The following is a 19,641-nucleotide window of genomic DNA, read 5'->3' as shown; positions in this document are numbered from 1 at the left end:
CATTCTGGGGTCCTGGTACCAACCTTCATGCCGATCAGTACCCCCGCCGTCACTTCCCCCCGTTTTAGGTGTCATGTTCCTTCTTATCCGTGTCAACACTCAGAATGAACAGTGAGTTCTGGGCTGCAGGACGGGACTCACCTTGGGCTCTCGTCTAAGTCTTTGTCCTCAAACGAAACAAAAGCAAACACAGTGCTTTCTTGCCATACCCGTTTTAAGGAGAGAAGCTGGGACACAGGGCAGTGGCCTCATCTGTCGGCATGTGTCGGGGGCAGGGTGGCTCTTTGCCAGGATGAGGCCCGGCGGGCACCGCAGGAAGCTGCAGTGGAAGCAGGAAGTGAAATACACTTTGAAGGAAAAAGTCATATTAGTAAAATGTCATCTATTTTTTCTTTCTCATTGGGTTGAATGTTATTGCAGATTTATCAAAACCTAATGTATTATCACAAATGAAATTATACTTATTTTAAAGTCATATGTTTTTAGGGGTTCCCAGCTGTTTGTTATTGATATGCAAAAGTTAACATACTGACATTTAAAACACTGTAAGGAGAAGCAGTTGAGAGCCAAGTCACAGTGCTAACGTGATTGTATTTGCCATAGTAGACAGGTAAATCAGTCCTTTCCTTCTGGAGATTTTCATGGGGGACCAGTTTTTCATATGTTCCTTTTAAAAAACATAATTCACACAGCATAAAATCCGCATAGCATAAAAGTATACCGTTCACAGGGTTTGAGTATATTCTCAGGATTGTGCAGCAGTAACCCCTGTCTAATTCCAGAACGTTTTCGTCACCCTCAAAGAAATCCTCGCACCCGTTAGCAGCCACTCTCCACTTCCCCCGCCCCTTTGGCAACCATTAATCTGGGTCGTGTCTATGGATTTGCCTGTTCTGGATTTGCTGTGACTAGTCTTCACTCCCGTGGTAATTTGAAGCTTCACCCATGTGCCAGTAGTCACATGCGCCCGTCCTTTGTTTTTATTGCCAAATAATATTCCATTGTACGGACATGGCACATTCCCGTGTCTCCGTTCATCAGGTGACACGCATCAGGATGGTTTCCACTTTGTGGTGATTAGGAATCATGCTGAGGTGAACCTGAGTGTACAAGGCTTTGCGTGGACGTAGGTCTTTGGTGTGCTTGGGTGTACACCTGGGAGTGGAGTTGCACCAGCGCTCTTACTGAAGCACACCGCTGGTCCCCTGCCTCCAGGGGAGCCGTGGCAGGGCCTGCCTCCCTCCTCTGTTGCCACGGCACCCATCCAGCCGCAGCACGGAGCACTGCCCCCCTGGGGCCGTAGCAGGCAGGTACGTGGGAGCACAGACCCCAGCCTGGCCTTGACTCCTGCCTCCGCCAACTCCTGGCTGGATGGCCTTGGGCAAATGACTGGACGTCTCTGTGTCCCAGTTTCATCCGTTGTAAAACAAGGGTAGTGACGTCACATACCTCAAGGGTTTGGGGATTATTCGCTTACTTAAACATTTGAAGAGCTCAGAACAGTGCCTGGTATGTAGTAGGTGCTCTACACGGCGTTTCTGCTGCTGGTGTTATTCATAACAGAAACTTTCAGAAACATCTTTTTATTTAACATTCTGCGAGGAATGTTTTTCTGTCTTTCTGTAACAGTCTTCATAGTGTTCTGTTTTCGCACTGGGTTTCTTAAACAGCTTTTCGCGTAAGGCAGAGGCCGCACCTGGAGGCTTACAGTGGTCTTAGATTGGTCTCAGTGATGACTTGGGGGTTAGCTTCCCGCCAGGATGGTGCTGGTGCTGTGGCGGTGGTGGCATCTGTCACGTGCTGAGCGTGTGGCAGTGGTGGTCCTCAGGGCTTCACATGGCTCCCTTTCTCGGAGTCTCTTCCGCAGCCTCCTGCCGTGGGCGCTCTCGCTGCTGCTGGCTTTCCGGAGGAGGGGCTGGAGGTCCGAGTGTCAGCAGCACCTCCCCGTACTCCCCGCGCCCAGGCCGGCATGGGGAGTAGCAGATGCTGCACACAGACTCGCAGAAGGAGCGAGAGGCTTTGCCCAAGATTGCCCAGCTCAGAAGCCCAGCGTGGATTCATACGCCGCTGTGGCCCCTTCCCTGACGTTACCTTTAAAACCCTGTAAGTGTCCCGGCTCACGGTCCTGTCCCATCACGGGACATGAGCGTGGGCAGCCCCCAGAGTTTCCTTGTTGAAGCCACGAGATAAATGCACATAATGTTGGAAGCTTAGTCGCCAGAGCGCGTTGTAAACGGTCCCCAATTAGATGCTCATGTGGAACATAGAGGGCCCAGGCCGGATTGTTTCCTTGGGGGAAACCCAGAGACTACAGTCTTGGTACTTGTCAGCTATTCTAGGAAATTAAAATGAGTTGATTCCTTACTCAGCCCCCTTTCCGGAATCTGCTAATAGCCTGAGTAGACGTGGCTATGAAAGTGTGTTGCATGTTTTATGTATCTATGGGCAGTGAGGAGCCCGCACCCCTTATACAGGCCCCGTTCCGCTGTTTTGACAGCCATCCCCTCCTCACTGCCTGGAGGAGAAGCCTGAGCCTCCCCTTCGGCCCCCGGCCCCTTGTTTGCAAGCTCTTCCCTTTACTATGTGGTTCCAGCCCAGCGCTCATTGCCCACCTCCCCAGAGTTCAGATGGTTTATAAGATGTTAAACAGTTACGATACGAAGAGAATCCAAAAGAAATTTCAGGGCAAGAATGGGAACTTTATCTTTGTTGATATTTAGTTAGAACCAGCTCCGATCTGGGATACTTTTCTCCATATTCTGTGTAATTTGTGTGACTCATGTGGCCTGAAGATGGCCAATGGGCTTGACTGCCACACATCGCCACCCAATGCTGGTTTTTTAGCATACGCAACTGGGCAGACATTGTGTGTGCCACAATGAGTTGGATATATTCAGTTAAGCCACCTGAAATCGCCATTGTTGTGTGTTGAAAATGTCAAGATATTTGAAAAAATAGAATGCCAGAAATTGCATGTGGTTCAACGTTAGGGCAGGACTCCACTGAGTTAGCAGATTCAGTGTCTGGATGTGAGGCCAGAAACTCCACGTTAAGTTACAGACTAGAGTGGATTCGTTTTGAGCTCAGTTACCTTCAGGAGGGGTTTGAGATAGTAACCCTGAAATATGAGGTAGCCATGCCAGGTCTCCTAGAGAATAGAAAAAAGCATAAAAGTTGGTCCCTCTTCTCAAAGCACCGATAATCTCGGTGGGAAGCAAAACCGGCATCGACCAAGAGTTAAGTGGGGGTACTTGGAGTTTATAATTTAATGCCAAGTGAGAGCGGCGACACACAGTCTGGACGGGAGTTCCTAAAAGGCAAGATGGTGTGGGTTAAAGCAGGTGCAGAGGTGACTGGGCGTAAAGGATGAGCGGAACTACATACCCAGTGAAGGTAGGGGAACAGTCGAGCAGGGGTGGGAACCGGAGGGGCTTCCAAGGGAGAGAGGGATAGTCAGCTCGTGGGGTGTGTGGAGTGAGCATGCAGTGTGGGAGCGGAGGGTTGGAAATCAGCTTGGCTCACAAGGTTTCTGTTGCCAACCTGAGTAGATGGGATGTTTCTGCACATGTGGAGTTTAATACTGTGTCCAAATCACCCAGGCCTGCGCATTGAGTGCGGTCATTGAGGTATGGGCTCAGCTGTCTGAGTCTCTGCCTCCAGGAGGAGAGCCTAAGAAATCTGTCTCCGGCCAGCGAGGTTTGGAAGCCACTGGCAGGCCGGACTCAGGTGTGGACTGCGTGCTATCTGCATTGGAGCTATCTGGTGGCCCTTGTTAAAAATGCAGATTAATGGGCTCCACCCCAGCGACGCGGAGTCAGAATTTCTGGGTATGCAGCTCGACAAACCACATTTTTAACAAGCTTCTTAGGCAGTTCTTGGCACACGGAAATGGAGAGTCGTGGCTGTAGCCAGTGAGCTTGGAGGGGGTAACGCTTGGGTTGCTCTGCTTGGGTCGTGCGGGGTAGCCCTTGGGTGTGTGGTGGCGGTTGCTCTGCTGCGGGTTTAAACTGGAAAACTGCTCTGACTAGAGCAGCACGTGAGCTTGTCCCAGAAATTAGCCTGCACTAGTCAGCAGGAGTCAGAAGTCACTGAAAATAAGGGTCAGCCTGGACATCCAGCTGGCGAGCATGGGCCCCAAGGCTGTGTGGAGAGAAGTGGGTTAGGGACCAGAGTGGGACTAGCAGGGACATGGTAGTGGACACTTGCTGCTCAGCAAATGTCTGTTTTTCCTTCTTAACAGCCCCTGACTTCTTTCCCACTGGGTCCAGATTGGTGGGTCTGCAGTCCATTACCACGCCTTCCCCAGCCAAGTGCACGCACAACCCAAGCTTGGCCAACCAGATGCTCCGTCCGTGGATGTGAATATTGAGCAGAGGGACAAAGATGCTGGTACAGTTTGCAGTCGCATTCCATCCACCCAGAACGTTTTGCTCTGGGAGTGTTATAGTCCGTATTCCTGCCTTGGTTTCTGGCTCTTTCCAAGTCCTTTTCTCTGGCTTGTAGTCAATTTCATGAGCTCCTGATGGCTTTTCACCGAAGTCCCTTTTTGCCTGAGTTAGCTAGAATGGGTTTCTGTTGCACCCACAGGACCCTAACTGTCCCAGCCAGCACTAGTGACCATAAGGAGTGCATATAAGGGCAGGACTACCTGGGAGCTGAGAGATCGTAGGATAGACCTTAGAGACACGCCTTCCATTTAGGGAGGAGCCGTGTAGTGTGGGGCCGTATTCCGATTTGGAAGAAGACAGGGAGAAGGCAGGGCCAGCCTGAATCTGAGGTTTCTCAAACAGACGGATGAGGAAAGTGAGAGCTACCACTGTCAGCTGAGCACCCTGGACGTGACTTTGGACATTGAGAAGTCAAATCTATACTTTGTTGGTTTAACCATTGTTATGTTTTTATGTTTTGCTTTTAAAAAATGCCTCAGCAAAGTTCTTTTGACTATTTTAGGTGCTCTTGGGGAATGAGAGGAGAGACTGGGGGCAGAGGGCTGGTGTATTTGGAGGCCAGCGTAGCTGGAGAGGTCCTCTGGGAAAGCCGGTGGGGCGTTTCGCACATGAGGAGAGCGAGCGTTTCCGTGCACTTACCCAGCAGAGCGGTAGTAGGTGGTCTGAACTGGGTGGGAAGGCGCAGGGCAGAAAGTAGAATAGGAGAGGTGATTTTGAGAGGTCTTCCTTGCGAAGGCTGAGAGAAGGCTGCGTCCAGGGGAGCAGCCTGGGAATACAGAGGGGCAGAGATGCTCCTTGATACGCGGTCACCGTGATGTGACCCATGGGATGGATGTGATACACGTGTGTACCTGTCGTGCGTGTAACTGATAGAGCTGTAGGTACAAGGATGGAGGAGAGAGTGAAGAAGAATGGGTTACGATGATCTCAAAGTTTAAAAAGTCAGCTCCTGGGAGAATGGGCACAGAAAATAACAAACTGGCCCCGGTTGTGGGGAGGAAGGTCATAAACGAGTGTAGTTGGAGAGGCGGTAGGGTCCTCACGAGGAAGATTCCTAAGGAATTGTTAATCTGTTGGCCGTGTAATGTTACTGTCTGTTAACTGTCTGCTAGAGATCTCTAATGATCGATGGATGGAAGTCTGGCTTTAAAATACTCCAGCAGACCAACCAGCAGGCAGCTGGGGGGTAAGGGAAGCAAACCCCAAACACTTCCCCTTTCTCTGTGCCTTAGTTCCCTAACTGGTACCATCAGCCACACTCGGGGGGTTGCCCCAGACTCCTGTCTGTCTGTCCAGCCGGCCCTGAAGGATCCCTTCAGTGTTTCCTCTTGAAACTGCCTTTGTTTGTTTTTTTTTTTTTTTTTTTAAAGATTTTATTTATTTATTTATTCGATAGAGATAGAGACAGCCAGCGAGAGAGGGAACACAAGCAGGGGGAGTGGGAGAGGAAGAAGCAGGCTCATAGCAGAAGAGCCTGATGTGGGGCTCGATCCCATAACGCCGGGATCACGCCCTGAGCCGAAGGCAGACGCTCAACCGCTGCGCCACCCAGGCGCCCCTTGAAACTGCCTTAGATTCGCCCTTTTCAGATCCCGTCAGACAGACTGCAATATTTTAACTTGTTTACTTGCCCCTCCCTTGCTCCCCCGGGGCCCGTCTTCCTCACTAAAGTCAGGGTCGTGGATGGAAGGAGGAGACGGTCTGCTGCCACATCTGCAGATGGTGGCTCGGCGGGCTTAGGGACACATAGGGTCGCGCAACTGGTACGGAAAACCCAGGTCTGCCCGCGTGTGACGCCGGCCCTGCTCCTGCTGCAGCAGGCATCACCTGGCGGGACGGGGTCCAAAGCCGTTCTAGGCGAAAGGACCCAGGCTGCCAGCGATTTAATAAGTACGTGGATTTGAGACACCGAATCCTTTTGATGCAGCCCATTATTCAGGTAGCCCACTTAGATACAATAGGTGGGAATATGTAGGAAAGACAGAAGTACACCCTTTTGCTGTTCTCATTGTAAATGGGTCCAGTCTTTTAGGGAGCAGCCTGGGAATACAGGAGTTGCAAAATAATTTATGTTCTTTTATTTGATAACCATACCTTTTGAGACGCTATTGCTTAACAAATTGCAATACAAATGCGTGTTCAGAGCCGAAGTATGCATTCCCATTCCCCCATCCAAACCTTCAGTCCATGGTCTCTCCCATGTCGGCTGAAAGGAATTTATTAATCCTTGGGTTTCTCACTCGTAATCCCACGGCATTGTCCATACTTTCAGAACACACCCCGAATCTGACCACTTCTCACCACCCCATGCACCCCCTCGTTCTGACTTTCAGCTTCTCGTGCCTGCGTTACTCCAATAGCCATCCTTGCCTGCTTGTAGACTTATTTCTAACACAGAAGCTGGTTGAATTCTTTCAAAATATAAACCATTTTTTTTTTCACTACATAAAACGTTCCAGTCATTTCCTTCTCACTCGGAGGACAAGCTGCAATTTTTGTAGCAGCCACTGTAGCTTCAGGTTACTCGTCTTTGTCGGACCTCGTCTGCTGGCCTCCCCTTTGCCCAGCCACTGCAGCAGCATAGGCCTCCTTGTTCCTAAGCCAGGCCTGGCCCAGGCCTGCCTCAGGGCCTTTGCACTTGCTGTTCCTGTTCTGAAATCTTCCCTAGAAATCACGTGGCTTGCTCCCTTAGTTCCCTCTGGTTTCCAGTCAGACATTATCAACAAAACCTCCCCCGAACACTGAAATGTAAAGTTGAAACACCCCATTGCCTTCCTACACACTCCGCGCTCTCTTCCTCCCACCTCCCAGCCTGGTATGCCAGAGGAGGGAATTAGGGAGTGTACCTCTTTTGGCAAACAGTTCCACTCCTCATGATAATCTCCGTCAGAAACAGTCTCAAGGACATTGCTTGAACGAGCATCTTTATCCTTTTACTCAGCAATGCACTAGTAGGCGGCATGACCCCCCTCAGCATCCTCATTGCAGGGTCTTAAATCTGCCCTCAACGCGCGCAGCGGCCTTTGCCCCAGAGGCACCCTTGGTCACCGTCAGGTATGCCGACTCGGATAGTGTGGGTCTGAGTCACTGTTTTCTCTTTAGAAGAGTACACTCTGAGTTGAAAACTGAGCAACTTGACTGATCTTAAAATGCGTTATACGGTATTAATATACACCCCAAAGAAACGTAAGCATAATGGAGTGAATAGGACATTCTGAAAATTGGACGTGCCTGGTCCTCCGCAGTTCTCTACACAGAGGTGTATCTGTGAGGGATCAGCAAACGTCTGTAACGGGCTGGTAGTGAATGTTTTAGACTTTGTGGCCCATAGGGTCTCTCCTGCAGTGCCCTGGATTTGCCACTGTCGTAGAAAAGCAGCCGTAGACCATATGTAAATAAAAGAGCATGTCTGTAGGCCAATAAAACCTTACTTATGGACACCGAACTTGGAATTTCAAATGGTTTACTTGTGTCACAAAATAATATTTTATTTATTTTTATTTTTTTAAAAGATTTTGTTTATATATTTGGCAGAGATAGAGACAGCCAGCGAGAGAGGGAACACAAGCAGGGGGAGTGGGAGAGGAAGGAGCAGGCTTCCAGCGGAGGAGCCTGATGTGGGGCTCGATCCTGGAACGCCGGGATCACGCTCTGAGCCAAAGGCACTTAACAACTGAGCCACGCAGGCGCCGCCACAAAATAATGTTTTAAAAAGTAAAAACCATTCTTTGCCTCAGGCTATTCGAGAACACACAGAGGCTGGCTTTGGCTTGCAGGCCGTAGCTGGTCTGCGCGGACTCTGGGCAGCTCTGTCTGGTGGAACTTGACTGTGGTGACGGAAGTGTTCTGTGTCTGCGTCCCCCTCAGTAGTTACTCGTCATGTGTGGCTACTGAGCACCTGAGGTGTGGCCGCCCGGGCGCTTCAGGAACTGATTTTCAGTATTATTCAATTTTTTGAAAAGATTTTATTTATTTATTAGAGCAAGCACGAGTTGGGGGGGAGGGGCAGAAGGAGAGGGAGAAGCAGACTCCCCTGTGAGCAGGAAGCCCGATGCGGGGCTCGATCCCAGGACCCTGGGATGGTGTCCCAAGCTGAAGGCAGATGCTTCACGTACTGAGCCACCCAGGCGCCCTAATATTATTCAATTTTAATAGGAATTTTAGTTTAATTTTAAACAGCCCACGTGGGCTAGTGGCTCCAGTTTTGGGCAGTACGGGGTCTACAGTGACTGTGAACGTGCAGCAGAAAGCACGTTTAGAAATCTCCATCACGGCGTCGTTCAGTAGCAGAAAGCAGGAACGGTGCTGCACCCACACGGTGGAGGATACGGTAACAGCGAACCCTTGGTGAGTGCGTTCTTTAGGCCAGGCCGTGTTCTAAGCCCTTCACCTGCTCTAACTCCTTGGATTCTCGCTGCATGTAGTAGTGAAAAGGAAGGAACTGTATTCCGTATCCTCCAGCAGGGATGAGTGAATCTTGGATCCACAAGGTTGAGTGAAAAAAGCAAGTCACGGGGCATCTGGCTGACTCAATCGGTAGTGCACGCAACTCTCGATCACGAGGTTGTGAGTTCAAGCCCCATGTTGGGCACGGAGCCTACTTAAAAAAATAAAGTAGTGGCATCCGGGTGGCTCAGTCAGTTAGGCGTCCGAGTCTTGATCTCAGCTCAGGTTTTGATCTCAGGGTTGTGAGTTCGAGCCCCTGCATTTTAAGTAGGCCTCCACCCAGCATGGAACCTGTTTAAAATGAAAACAGACAATGAATAAATTTTAAAACAACAACAACAGCAACACAAAAGCAAGTCACAAAAATTGCACACCATGTGACACCATTTTTCAAACCTCAAAAACAAGCAAAATGAAACCATGCTCAGGGATATATAAATATATGGTAAAACCATTGGAAAGCAGGAGAGATCGGGGAAGTTGCCTTTGGGGGAGAGAAGATGTCCCAGTGAGGCCGGCTCTGTCTGAAGAGGCAGTGGGACTCCCGACCTCCTGACCTCCCGACCCCTACGTGCTGGCAGTCCTCGGTGGTAGCCCTGGGGGGCGAGGAAGCAGCACTTCTGTTGACTTCAGAGAACAGTGTTTCCACTACAAGCCCCGGTCATTGTGGCGTCACTGCAGTTAGGCTCGAATCCGGTTTCAGTTCACGTTCAAGCAGATGTTCCTCAGACGAGGGGTTTATGTGCGCTGCCTTGGTCGGGTCCTTTAGCTTAGAAAATGTGGTTATTTCTCCAGCTCAAGAACAAAGAGTGAAAAAACCCTTTGCTCCAAATGTTTGTTTTCAGTTTCATCAAATCTCGTGCTGAGTTGAATGTTACCAGAGTTGAGCCGCAAGAACTTAGCCTGAAAATGAAAAGTCTGAAAACTGTAAAATAACAAATAGGTTTACTTATTAACAGTTACCGTGAAAGTGGTCATTAAAAATGGTCCCGGCGACCCCTGAGGGCGTCATGAAGTTTTATAGTAGATTTCACCTCCAGGCCGGTGTGATTTCAACGTTACGTGGTGGTTTGCGGTGTTGGGTTCAGAGATGTTTGTGCCCGTGAAGATCGTCCTGCTCTGGCGATTCTAGCGAGTGGCTACCGAGCTGATTGTTGAATTATGTCGAACTTTTCTATGTAATATGTGCATCTTTGACTTTTTTCCTTATTGTTCCATCTTTATTCTTTCCTGCATTACTGACATGGGTTTATCTTTTCTCCCTTTAGAGAGTTTTGAGGTGACAGTCACCAAAGAAGGTGATAAAGGGTTCTTTCTATCCCTCTTATGAATATTAACCCACTAACTTTGTTTATAAAATTGGGAATCAGCCCTTAAACAGAAGAAACTGTCATGCTTTTTTACCCTAATTTATTCTCCTACTTTGTTTCTATTTTTAAATATATTGATGGAAATTGTATGTAACCAAACCCTTGGTTAGAAATATCTGGAAATCAGACATCCATTTGAACTGTACGGATAATACTGTGCATTTTTTTTCTCATTTAAACTTCAGAGATTCACTTTGTAACCGTTTTCCGTGAGTTGTAATTTTGGAAGAGGGCAGTCTTATTTTTATGTGAAATACATTTTTCTGAAGTTTTATGTGTACATCAAAACATTTATGTTTGTTCTCCCACAGGCAAGAATGGAAACCTAGATTTTTCACCCCTAATTAAGCTTGTAAGCCAACTTAGAGGTACTGATGTCCCCCAGGCAGGCTTCTTTTCTAGGTCTGATAGTCTAGTGTTAGAAACGAAGGCAAGTCTAGTCAATCCCTCCCCGTGACACAAGTGATCTTAATAGTAGACTCTAGCTGTTGAAATGGATGCCTGAGAAGTTGGTATTTCTACCATTCTCATTCAGCGGTTTGTTTTGATTCCCTAATTTTAGCCAGGCTCATTGCACAGGAAGACTTGTATCTTTTGATTTTTCTTTTTTCTTTTTTTTTTTTTTTTATGGACAGAATTTCTGTAATTATGGCGCTGAACCTATATGTCACACTTCTTCCTCTCTCGACACTTAACTGCATTTTAGCCTTCTCTCTGGTCCAAATCAAAATCGCTGCGCGGCTGTCCCCAGTAGCTGGGGACAGTTCCTCCATGTTATCAGGCCACTGCTGTTTGCTAATGAAACTGCTTTTACCCTGGAGCTATCTTAAGTACTCCTGTGAAATGCCTGTCTATATTTTCTCTTTTTCTCTTTTTGTACTCCTGCATGAATGGATGCAAAGTTAAGCAAGTTGCTTGGAAAGCCAGAACATGCTTCTTTTTACTAAAGCCCCGGAACTTACCCCGTCAAAGCACAGTGCCCTTGCTTTGTCCACAGACCCTCTAAACCCCTGGCTGCTGAACTGTTGTCGTTTCTTTTCTTTTTGGGGGGCGTGGGGCCGGGGAGGGCAGGGGTGGGGGTCCGTGCAGACTCATGGGGCAGAAAGTCTAACCTGCGCTGCTTTGACTCCCTAGGTGAGATTTGTGGATTTAAAATTCATGGGCAGAATGTCCCCTTTGATGCAGTGGTAGTGGATAAGTCCACTGGCGAGGGAATTATTCGCTCAAAAGAGAAACTGGACTGTGAACTGCAGAAAGACTACACATTCACCATCCAGGCCTATGACTGCGGCAAGGGGCCGGACGGCACCAGCACGAAAAAGTCTCATAAGTAAGTTAAGCTGGGCAGGGAGAGGGCATGTGAAAGCAGTAGGGACCGTTGTCCCTGTCCCCAAGACTGTGTTGGGTTTTGTTGGTTTTTTTTTAAGATTTTATTTATTTAATTTGAGACAGAAAAAGAGAGAGAGCACAAGCCCTCTTTTTAGGGGGCGTGGGGCCGGGGAGGACAGAGGGAGGGGGAAAAGCAGACTCCCTGCCGAGCAAGGAGCCCAACATGGGGCTCGATCCCAGGACCCCTGAGCCAAAGGCAGACACTTAACCGACCGAGCTACCCGGGTGTCCCCCAAGGCTCTCTGTTTTTAAAGATGAGGCAGAAGGTATTTCTGGGTTGTCCCCCATGACAGCGTAAGCTCTTTTGAGAGCAGGAATCCTGTCTGTTTGCCCCACAGCATTAGATGTTGAATAAATGAATGAGTAATTTTATCCCACCAAGTACTCTGTTACAGTAACTAAGGCCCTACGCTGAAAACTGGAAAAGGCCACTTTTTCCTGAGGGAAGTATTTTGCTGTTAGGTTTCTTTTTTCTGTGAATTCTAAGGGCGCAGAATTCCTTGGTGCTGGCGGGAGCAGACTGAGTGCTGCGCCCCCTCCTGGCTGTGAGAACTACTCGTGTAACAGAGGGACTCTGGACTAGACCTAGATTTAGGTAGAATCCGGTCTTTTCTCTACCACTTGCTATCCCTTCGGCATTAGGCCAGTTCCGTTTCATTGAGTCTCAGTTTTTACTTAGCGCCTGGGCTAAGGAGAGAGGGACGCGTGGGGGATGATAGCACGTGACCCTCTGTGAGGGTCCGGAGGGTGCATGGCGCTGGGCGTGGAGGGTCTTAGTGAATGCTCGGGGGCTGAGAGCCAGCAAATCGCTCCTCATCCCTTTCGCATGGTGTGACCTTCCTGTTGTCCTTGAAAAAGGCCTTATTTCAATCAGAGATCTTGTCTGAGTCAGAAACATGCCCTAAGACTGTTTCCTCTCTTTGCAGCCAGATCTGATGGCGCCTTCGTTGCCTCTTGCCCGAGCTGGGGAGGTGGAACGTGGCAGCAAGGGGTCTGCTGGGGGGGAGGGGGATCGTTGAGGTCACACTGAGGTCCCTCGTTTGTTGGATCAGTAATGGGGGATGGGCAGCAGTGGGTTGCTAGTGGTCCCCGTTCCTTAGAAGCCAGACAGAACTTGTTTCCATGCTCCCACTCAGGCTCCCCGTCCATGTTTCCCATCTTCTCTCTATGTCTTGCTACTTCTTCCTTAGTCTCTTATTTTGTCTTCTCTAGTTTATCTCCCTTCTGCATCCCCTGTCCCATACTGTCGAGAAAACCCCTAGCCCTCTTCTATTTTACATTACTGCCTTTTTTTTTTAAACCAGCTCCCTTTCTCTTGGGACCTGGAGGAATCAACTCAAATTCCTATTCTAACTTTCTGAAGTCATCTCCACATGGAAGTAAAAACAGTGACTTGTTTCATTTTGCTCTCCATCATTTGAACTTCATGAAACAAGATAGTAGCCAAAGGAAATTTAAGGCCAGGGCAGAATTGGTATCTCTGGGTAAAAAAACCAAATCGACCGCACAGCTTTTCTTCTTCTTCTTCCAGAGCAACTGTCCACATTCAGGTGAACGACGTGAACGAGTACGCACCGGTGTTCAAGGAGAAATCCTACAAGGCGACCGTCACTGAGGGCAGACAGTATGACAGCATCCTGCGAGTGGAGGCCGTGGACGCAGATTGCTCCCCTCAGTTCAGCCAGATTTGCAGCTATGAAATCGTCACTCCAGATGTGCCGTTCGCCATCGACAAAGACGGTAAGTCAGAGGAGCAAGCCTTCCTTACCGGGGCGACGGTCCGTGGCAGGTGCCGGCGAGACTCAGATTGGACACGATCTTCGTCCGTACCTTCAGGCTACTGTAACAAAGCACCACAAGCCGGGGGCTCAAACGACAAGACGCTTACTTCGCATGGTTCTGGTGGGGGGAGACCAGGATCGAGGTGCTGGCCGATTTAGTGTCTTGTGAGGCCTGAGGCCTGGTTCACAGGTGGCCGTCTTCTCGCTGCGTCCCCATGTGGCGGGGAGAGAGAGAGCCCTCTGGGATCCCAGTGTGGGGTCCCCACCCTCACAACTCACCTAAGCCTAAGTTCCTCCCCGAGGAGGACCTCCTCGTGACACCGTCGCATGGGGTGTTAGGACTTCAGTGTAGGAATCTGGGGGGACACAAGCGTTCAGTCCATAGCAGAGCCCTAATGGTGTGTGTGTGTGTGTGTTTCACATTTTTTTTATCCTGTCCCATGAAAGCCTCGCTTCTGGCACCTAAAGTTGTGTGTTCTTTATGGGGTGCCCTTCTTTTTCCTCTCCCACCAAGGTCTAAAAAAACCCCCACCAAGCATGTTTTTGATCTGTACCTTCTCACCTGCCCGTCAGTGTGCATCCGAGAAGACCGACCTTCGCTTGGCCTGTGTTCTGTCCCCATTAGATTTGCATCTTCTGCCTCGTCTGCAACGTGAAGGTTTATGCCTTCCTGCCGGGTCCTCCCATCCTTCGTCACTGAGCAGAATGAACTCATGCTGAAACTCTGCTTCTTGATTAGGGTTATGGCTTCTTGACGGCGATACAGTGTCTCTGTTGCTAATGCACAGTCCAGAATCTTCTAATGAAATCATGGACATTGCAAACACTTTGCAGACGTACGCATTCAGATGCAAAAGCAGGCTGCTGTTCTAGTGGGTGGGGGTGGGAAATCTCTCTGTCTCTCGGTCTCTCTCTCTCACACACACACAAAGTAGATCTTTTAGCAAGAAATATTTAGTGCAGCTTGATTTTGTATTTCATATTTCGGCCACCTGTGAACCAGGCCTCAGGCCTCATGAAATTGCTTAATCTTAAAGCAAATATATAAAACCAAAAAAGAAAAACCGTAAGAATAAATGAAGTTGAATTGTGTAGACTCGTTCCTTCTGTTGGAACAATCCTTAAGTGTGAGTTCAAGCTCGGGACAGCCAGACCGGGTGTTAATTACCTGCAGCCGAAGTTTTATTTCCCCGGCGGTGTTTATGACGCCCGAAGCACGCGCACTTTGTGTCTCAGCCCGGCTCTGCGTTCTCAGTGTTGTTTCTGCCCCTCTGGAAGGTTATATAAAAAACACAGAGAAGCTGAACTATGGGAAGGAACACCAGTACAAGCTGATGGTCACCGCCTACGACTGCGGGAAGCGGAGGGCGGCGGAAGATGTCTTGGTGAAGGTCAGCATCAAGCCCACCTGCACCCCGGGGTGGCAAGGTGAGCTTCGTTCTCCTTTCTGCTCTCGCACCCGTTCTTAAACGCCGTCTACCAGAGAAAACTAACGTGTGAGTTTTCCTCCTTTCTTCCCACCCGGGTTTGTGGACCGACCCAGGATGGAACAATAGGATCGAGTATGAGCCTGGCACGGGCACCTTGGCCCTCTTCCCCAACATCCATCTGGAGACGTGCGATGAATCCGTGGCCTCCGTGCAGGCGACGGTGGAGCTGGAGACCGGCCACATCGGAAAAGGCTGTGACCGGGACACCTACTCAGAGAAGTCCCTTCACCAGCTGTGCGGTAAGGGTTGGGGTGGTCTTCAGGGAAGGCGAGAGACCCCCTCTCAAATGGAAGGGAATGCGTGCGTGTGTTGCTGGTCAGAATCAGACTCTCTGAAGTGGCCATTACTGCCTTCCTGGCTAATGTTCCTGCTGGATGGGCTTGAGGACGTTCATAAACCCCTGAAAAGTCTGTTCAAAATGTTACGCACGTGCACACTTTAAGAACCAGTGATTGGAAGAAAGTATTTCTCTAACCCAGGGAATCCTCAAAAGAGGGATTATGTAAGCGGAGTGAGTTTGAAACGAGATGAGATGTTTATCTCAGGACCGAAGGAAAAAACAGGTAACGCGATAGCTTTAGGCAAACAGGCAGAAAATCAAAACTAGGGGCGCCTGGGTGGCACAGCAGTTAAGTGTCTGCCTTCGGCTCAGGGCGTGATCCCGGCGTTATGGGATCGAGCCCCACATCAGGCTCCTCCGCTGGGAGCCTGCTTCTTCCTCTCCCACTCCCCCTGCTTGTGTTCCCTCTCTCACTGGCTGTCTCTATCTCTGTCAAATAAATAAATAAAATCTTAAAAAAAAAAAAAATCAAAACTAAGGACACTCCCGCCTAATTTCAAGTTTCAGCACATTCTGTTTACCACAAGCATTACGTGAAGTTGACCCGTGGTTACAGATCTGAGCAAAGCCTCGAGCTCTGTCTTCACCCGCAGTTGCGGGCATTTTTCTGGCTTACCTACATGAGGTAGAGGGGAGGGAGGGTGCCTGTCGTGGAAACTGCTGAGGGAGAGTGTTTCGCTTCGTCAGTGACAAGAGACCCGTCACCCGAACGGGCTTCGTCCTCGGAGAGTGTTCTGTGCCTCGAGAGCTGCTCAGTGTCAGCTCTGCAGGGGGCGTTCGCCCACGTTTGCCTGTCTTTCCTCCGGCCTCGTAACAGCCCGCAGGTTTCGGACTTCTTACAAACCTGGAATAAGCAAAAGCAAAAAAGCGTACCCTCTGCTAGCTTGTCCCCATGATGAATACACTCTGGTGTGGCGTGACTCAGTCCACATACTCGTGTACTGAAATATATACGTACAGTTAAGAGCACTGGGACATATTCTGTTTTAAACGATGTGTGGGGAGGGGTGGGGCAGAGGCAGGCTCCCCACGGAGCAGGGAGCCCAATGTGGGGCTCGATCCCAGGACCTCGGGATCATGAGCTGAGCCGAAGGCCGACGCTTCACCGACTGAGCCACCCAGGCGCCCCTGTGTCTATTTAAGTATAATGTTTAAAACTCATTTTCTCTCTCATAAAAAGTGCCATGACTTTTTATGGTATTAAATGAACATTTTCTCCGCAGAACAGTCTAAAGTCATGAAGAATGGAAGGAATTTCATATGCGAGTGCTGACTCTATGCCCTGCATTTCCATACATGCCCATCAGGCCTGCAGAGGAGGTGGTGTTGACCTCATTTTTACTGAGGAATGAACGGTGACTAGAGGAGGATAAGTTCACACTTTTAGGAAGTGGCAGGTGCTCGTGCCTGACCGAAGTTATACATTAGGTCACGTGGCTCCAGGGAACAGGGAAGGGCCAGGTGACTGGGGGAGCTCAGTCAACTTCTGTGGACACGTTTAAAAGAAGATTGAACTTGGCAATACATAACGACAGCTGGAAATTTTTTTTCATGTTCTTTGGCTTACTAATTCCATTTCTAGGAATTTATGCTAAGGGAATAATCATTGAGTCACACAGAGATCCTGATAAAGGCAAGGTTTGTCATAGAAAAAAGTGGGACAGGAGACGCCTGGGTGGCTCAGTCGGTTAAGCATCTGCCTTCAGCTCAGGTCATAATCCCAGGGTCCTGGGATCGAGCCCTGCGTCAGGTTCCCTGCTCTGCCTGTCGCTCCCCCTGCTCATGCGCTCTCTCTCTCTGACAAATAAATAAATAAAATCTTTAAAAAAAGAAAAAAGTGGGGACAACCTCAGTGCCTACTACGGAGATCAGTTAAATAAGTCGCAGTGTATCTGTGCAATGAAATGCCTTTCAGACATTAGAAGTTACGCTGTGGAAGAATATTAGTGGGAGTGTATGTATACCTACGTACATTGCTTGACTCCACTCATAATGCATATATATTCATAAAGAAAAGACTGGAAGTGTTTATACTCAGATGTTAATAGCGGATATATCTGGGTGGGATTGCAAGTAAGGCTTTCTTCCTTTTTTCCTTTTTAAAAAATATCCACAGTTATTATTTATGATTTTTTTTAATCGAAACCGGTATTTTTGAGGGAATGTAAACTGGGACTAGCCAATTGTGTGAAGTAAGGATGTTGCCTTAGTGTCACTTCGAAACCATGCCTTTTAAGTCCTTCACGTGACGTGTGTGAAATGTGACTCTGTCGGCTTAGGTGCTGCGTCTGGCACTGCCGAGCTGCTCCCTTCCCCAAGCGGGTCCTTGAACTGGACTGTGGGCCTCCCCACCGACAATGGCCACGACAGCGACCAGGTCTTCGAGTTCAATGGCACGCAAGCAGTGAGGATCCCCGATGGTGTCGTCTCGGTCAACCCCAAGGAGCCTTTTACGATTTCTGTGTGGATGAGGCATGGGCCTTTTGGCAGGAAGAAGGAGACGATTCTTTGTAGTTCAGACAAAACAGGTAGGTTAATTTGCCGTCAGGGCGTCCGTCAGACTCGAGCGGCCCCCGCAGTGGTTGCTGGAGGTGGGGCACCTGACCTCCCTCAGAGGCTCCCACAGGCTGGTTGGCGACAGACAGCGTTCTGCGCTCTGGGCCAGGGCGCTCTGTCCTCAAGATACTGCACTGGTATTTGGTTGTTAGTTTTACTCAGTGAATTGGGCCCCACGTCTCAGTAAAACCCAAGCATGTTTGTTTCTAAACCCTGCCTTGGCCCAACTGGAGAGTTCACGTAGGCTGATAACACTGTGTCTTCAAAATCCATCAAGGAAATGGCTTTTACTTCTCCTTTGGGTCTCAAGTTGGCAATTTACCAGTAGGTTTTCTCTCTGCAGACATGAACCGGCACCATTATTCACTCTATGTCCACGGCTGCCGGCTTATTTTCCTCCTCCGCCAGGATCCTTCAGAAGAAAAGAAATACAAACCTGCGGAATTCCACTGGAAGTTGAATCAGGTATGTGCCTGGAAGACACACCGGTTCTGATCTTTCAGAGACTATAACGAGGTATTGCAGCTTTACACAGGACTGGCTGTATAGGGGCAGTGTGTATTTATATTTATGAATAAATATAAAAATATAAAACTTTTTGCAACTTACATAGACATTTTAGGCACAGTTCTATTATAGTAACCATAGTAACCATGTTTAGTTTGTTCCGATGACATTTAAAAAAACCTTTATTATATTGCCTGTGGGTCATAGGATAGCAAATTAAATCCTTTGAACTCCTTTGCACTGGAAGCCTAAGTTTCTCATTTTCTGTGTGTATTTTATATATCCATTATTAATATAGAGAAATTATATGCTTTAAATTGAAAATGGTATGTTGTAATTTATTGAAATAAGCAGCACTTGCTTAAAAATTGGGCTTGAGATCCTTTATTGGTTTATTCATTACTTAAAGCCAAAGCCTGGGCTCCTGAACTGTGCCAAGGAGCCCCCGGGGGCCTCAGCAAATGTAGGGGTTCCACGGGATATTTTAAATTGTCATGGAGCCAGCAATCTTGACATCTTCCAGAAACCACACCATCTACTAGCTTGCAGAGTTTACAGTTTCGACATTAGGTCACGTTATAGCCCTTTTGATGATAGCATATCTCTGCAAAGCCGCTTTCCCAACAGTTTCTGTGATAAAAAGCAAGTATCACGTGAAAAAAATTGACGTGTTGCAGGAAACAAGGGGACTCTGTACGCTGAGGAAGCCTGTCCATTAAAATCACAGCAGGTCACTTCTCCTCTCGATCTTGGGTTGGGTCAGGACGGAAACCTGTGTCCTGAGCTTAGCTCTGTCTCGTGGAGGTAGCGGGCCAGAGCTGACGAATGTGCTCCTGTCGTTGCTGGAATGCAGCGTCGTCCGTAGCACGCACAAGATAGGTCGATGTGTGCGAGCATGAACGAGACAGGAAGGCCGCGTGTGATCGAAGACGAAGCGACAGGCCGGCTGGCAGCGTTCATCTCTTACTGGTGTCGTTTCCATTTTCATAGAGAATCTGTCTCATAGAGAATCTTTTATACATACAGTTTTTCAAGAAACTAAAGAAAGGTACAGTCCCGAAAACCCCTTTGTGGTGTACGTCGAGTTCGTAGGCACAGTTGTGTCCTAATAACCGTAGTCTGTATTTACATATTTAGTTTCTTCAGATGATATTAAAAAAACCCACTTCATTATGGGAAATTTCAGATGTACGTAAAAGCAGACAGATTAGTGTAAAGAACAACGCCACGTACCCTTCACCTAGCTTCACCAGTTAACACTCGGCCAGTGTGGGTTCGTCATTACCCCCACTCACTGTTAATGATTGCTGTTAC

The 19,641-nt window shown here is 48.6% G+C and overlaps 1 protein-coding gene and 1 non-coding gene across 2 annotated transcripts in view; one reads left to right on the top strand and one right to left on the bottom strand.

Annotated features, from left to right (window-relative positions):
- Window positions 1-19,641, top strand: part of CLSTN1 (calsyntenin 1) — an 80,637-nt gene that overhangs the window by 46,565 nt on the left and 14,431 nt on the right. The window contains exons 4-10 of the mRNA XM_040645538.1: window positions 10,163-10,192; window positions 11,399-11,594; window positions 13,185-13,393; window positions 14,713-14,862; window positions 14,978-15,163; window positions 17,544-17,792; window positions 18,164-18,285. Of these exons, the coding sequence (XP_040501472.1) occupies window positions 10,163-10,192; window positions 11,399-11,594; window positions 13,185-13,393; window positions 14,713-14,862; window positions 14,978-15,163; window positions 17,544-17,792; window positions 18,164-18,285 (1,142 nt within the window). The remainder of the gene's footprint in view (window positions 1-10,162; window positions 10,193-11,398; window positions 11,595-13,184; window positions 13,394-14,712; window positions 14,863-14,977; window positions 15,164-17,543; window positions 17,793-18,163; window positions 18,286-19,641) is intronic.
- On the bottom strand, window positions 73-197 carry LOC121099867. Its single transcript, XR_005831608.1, has one exon. It is a non-coding gene; the product is annotated as a small nucleolar RNA SNORA40 (small nucleolar RNA).

Source organism: Ursus maritimus, unplaced genomic scaffold (genome assembly GCF_017311325.1).
Source record: "Ursus maritimus isolate PB19 unplaced genomic scaffold, ASM1731132v1 scaffold_32, whole genome shotgun sequence".
NCBI lineage: Eukaryota > Metazoa > Chordata > Mammalia > Carnivora > Ursidae > Ursus > Ursus maritimus.
The sequence above is the reverse complement of the archived record's forward strand: the minus strand, read 5'-3'. Positions and strand labels throughout refer to the sequence as shown.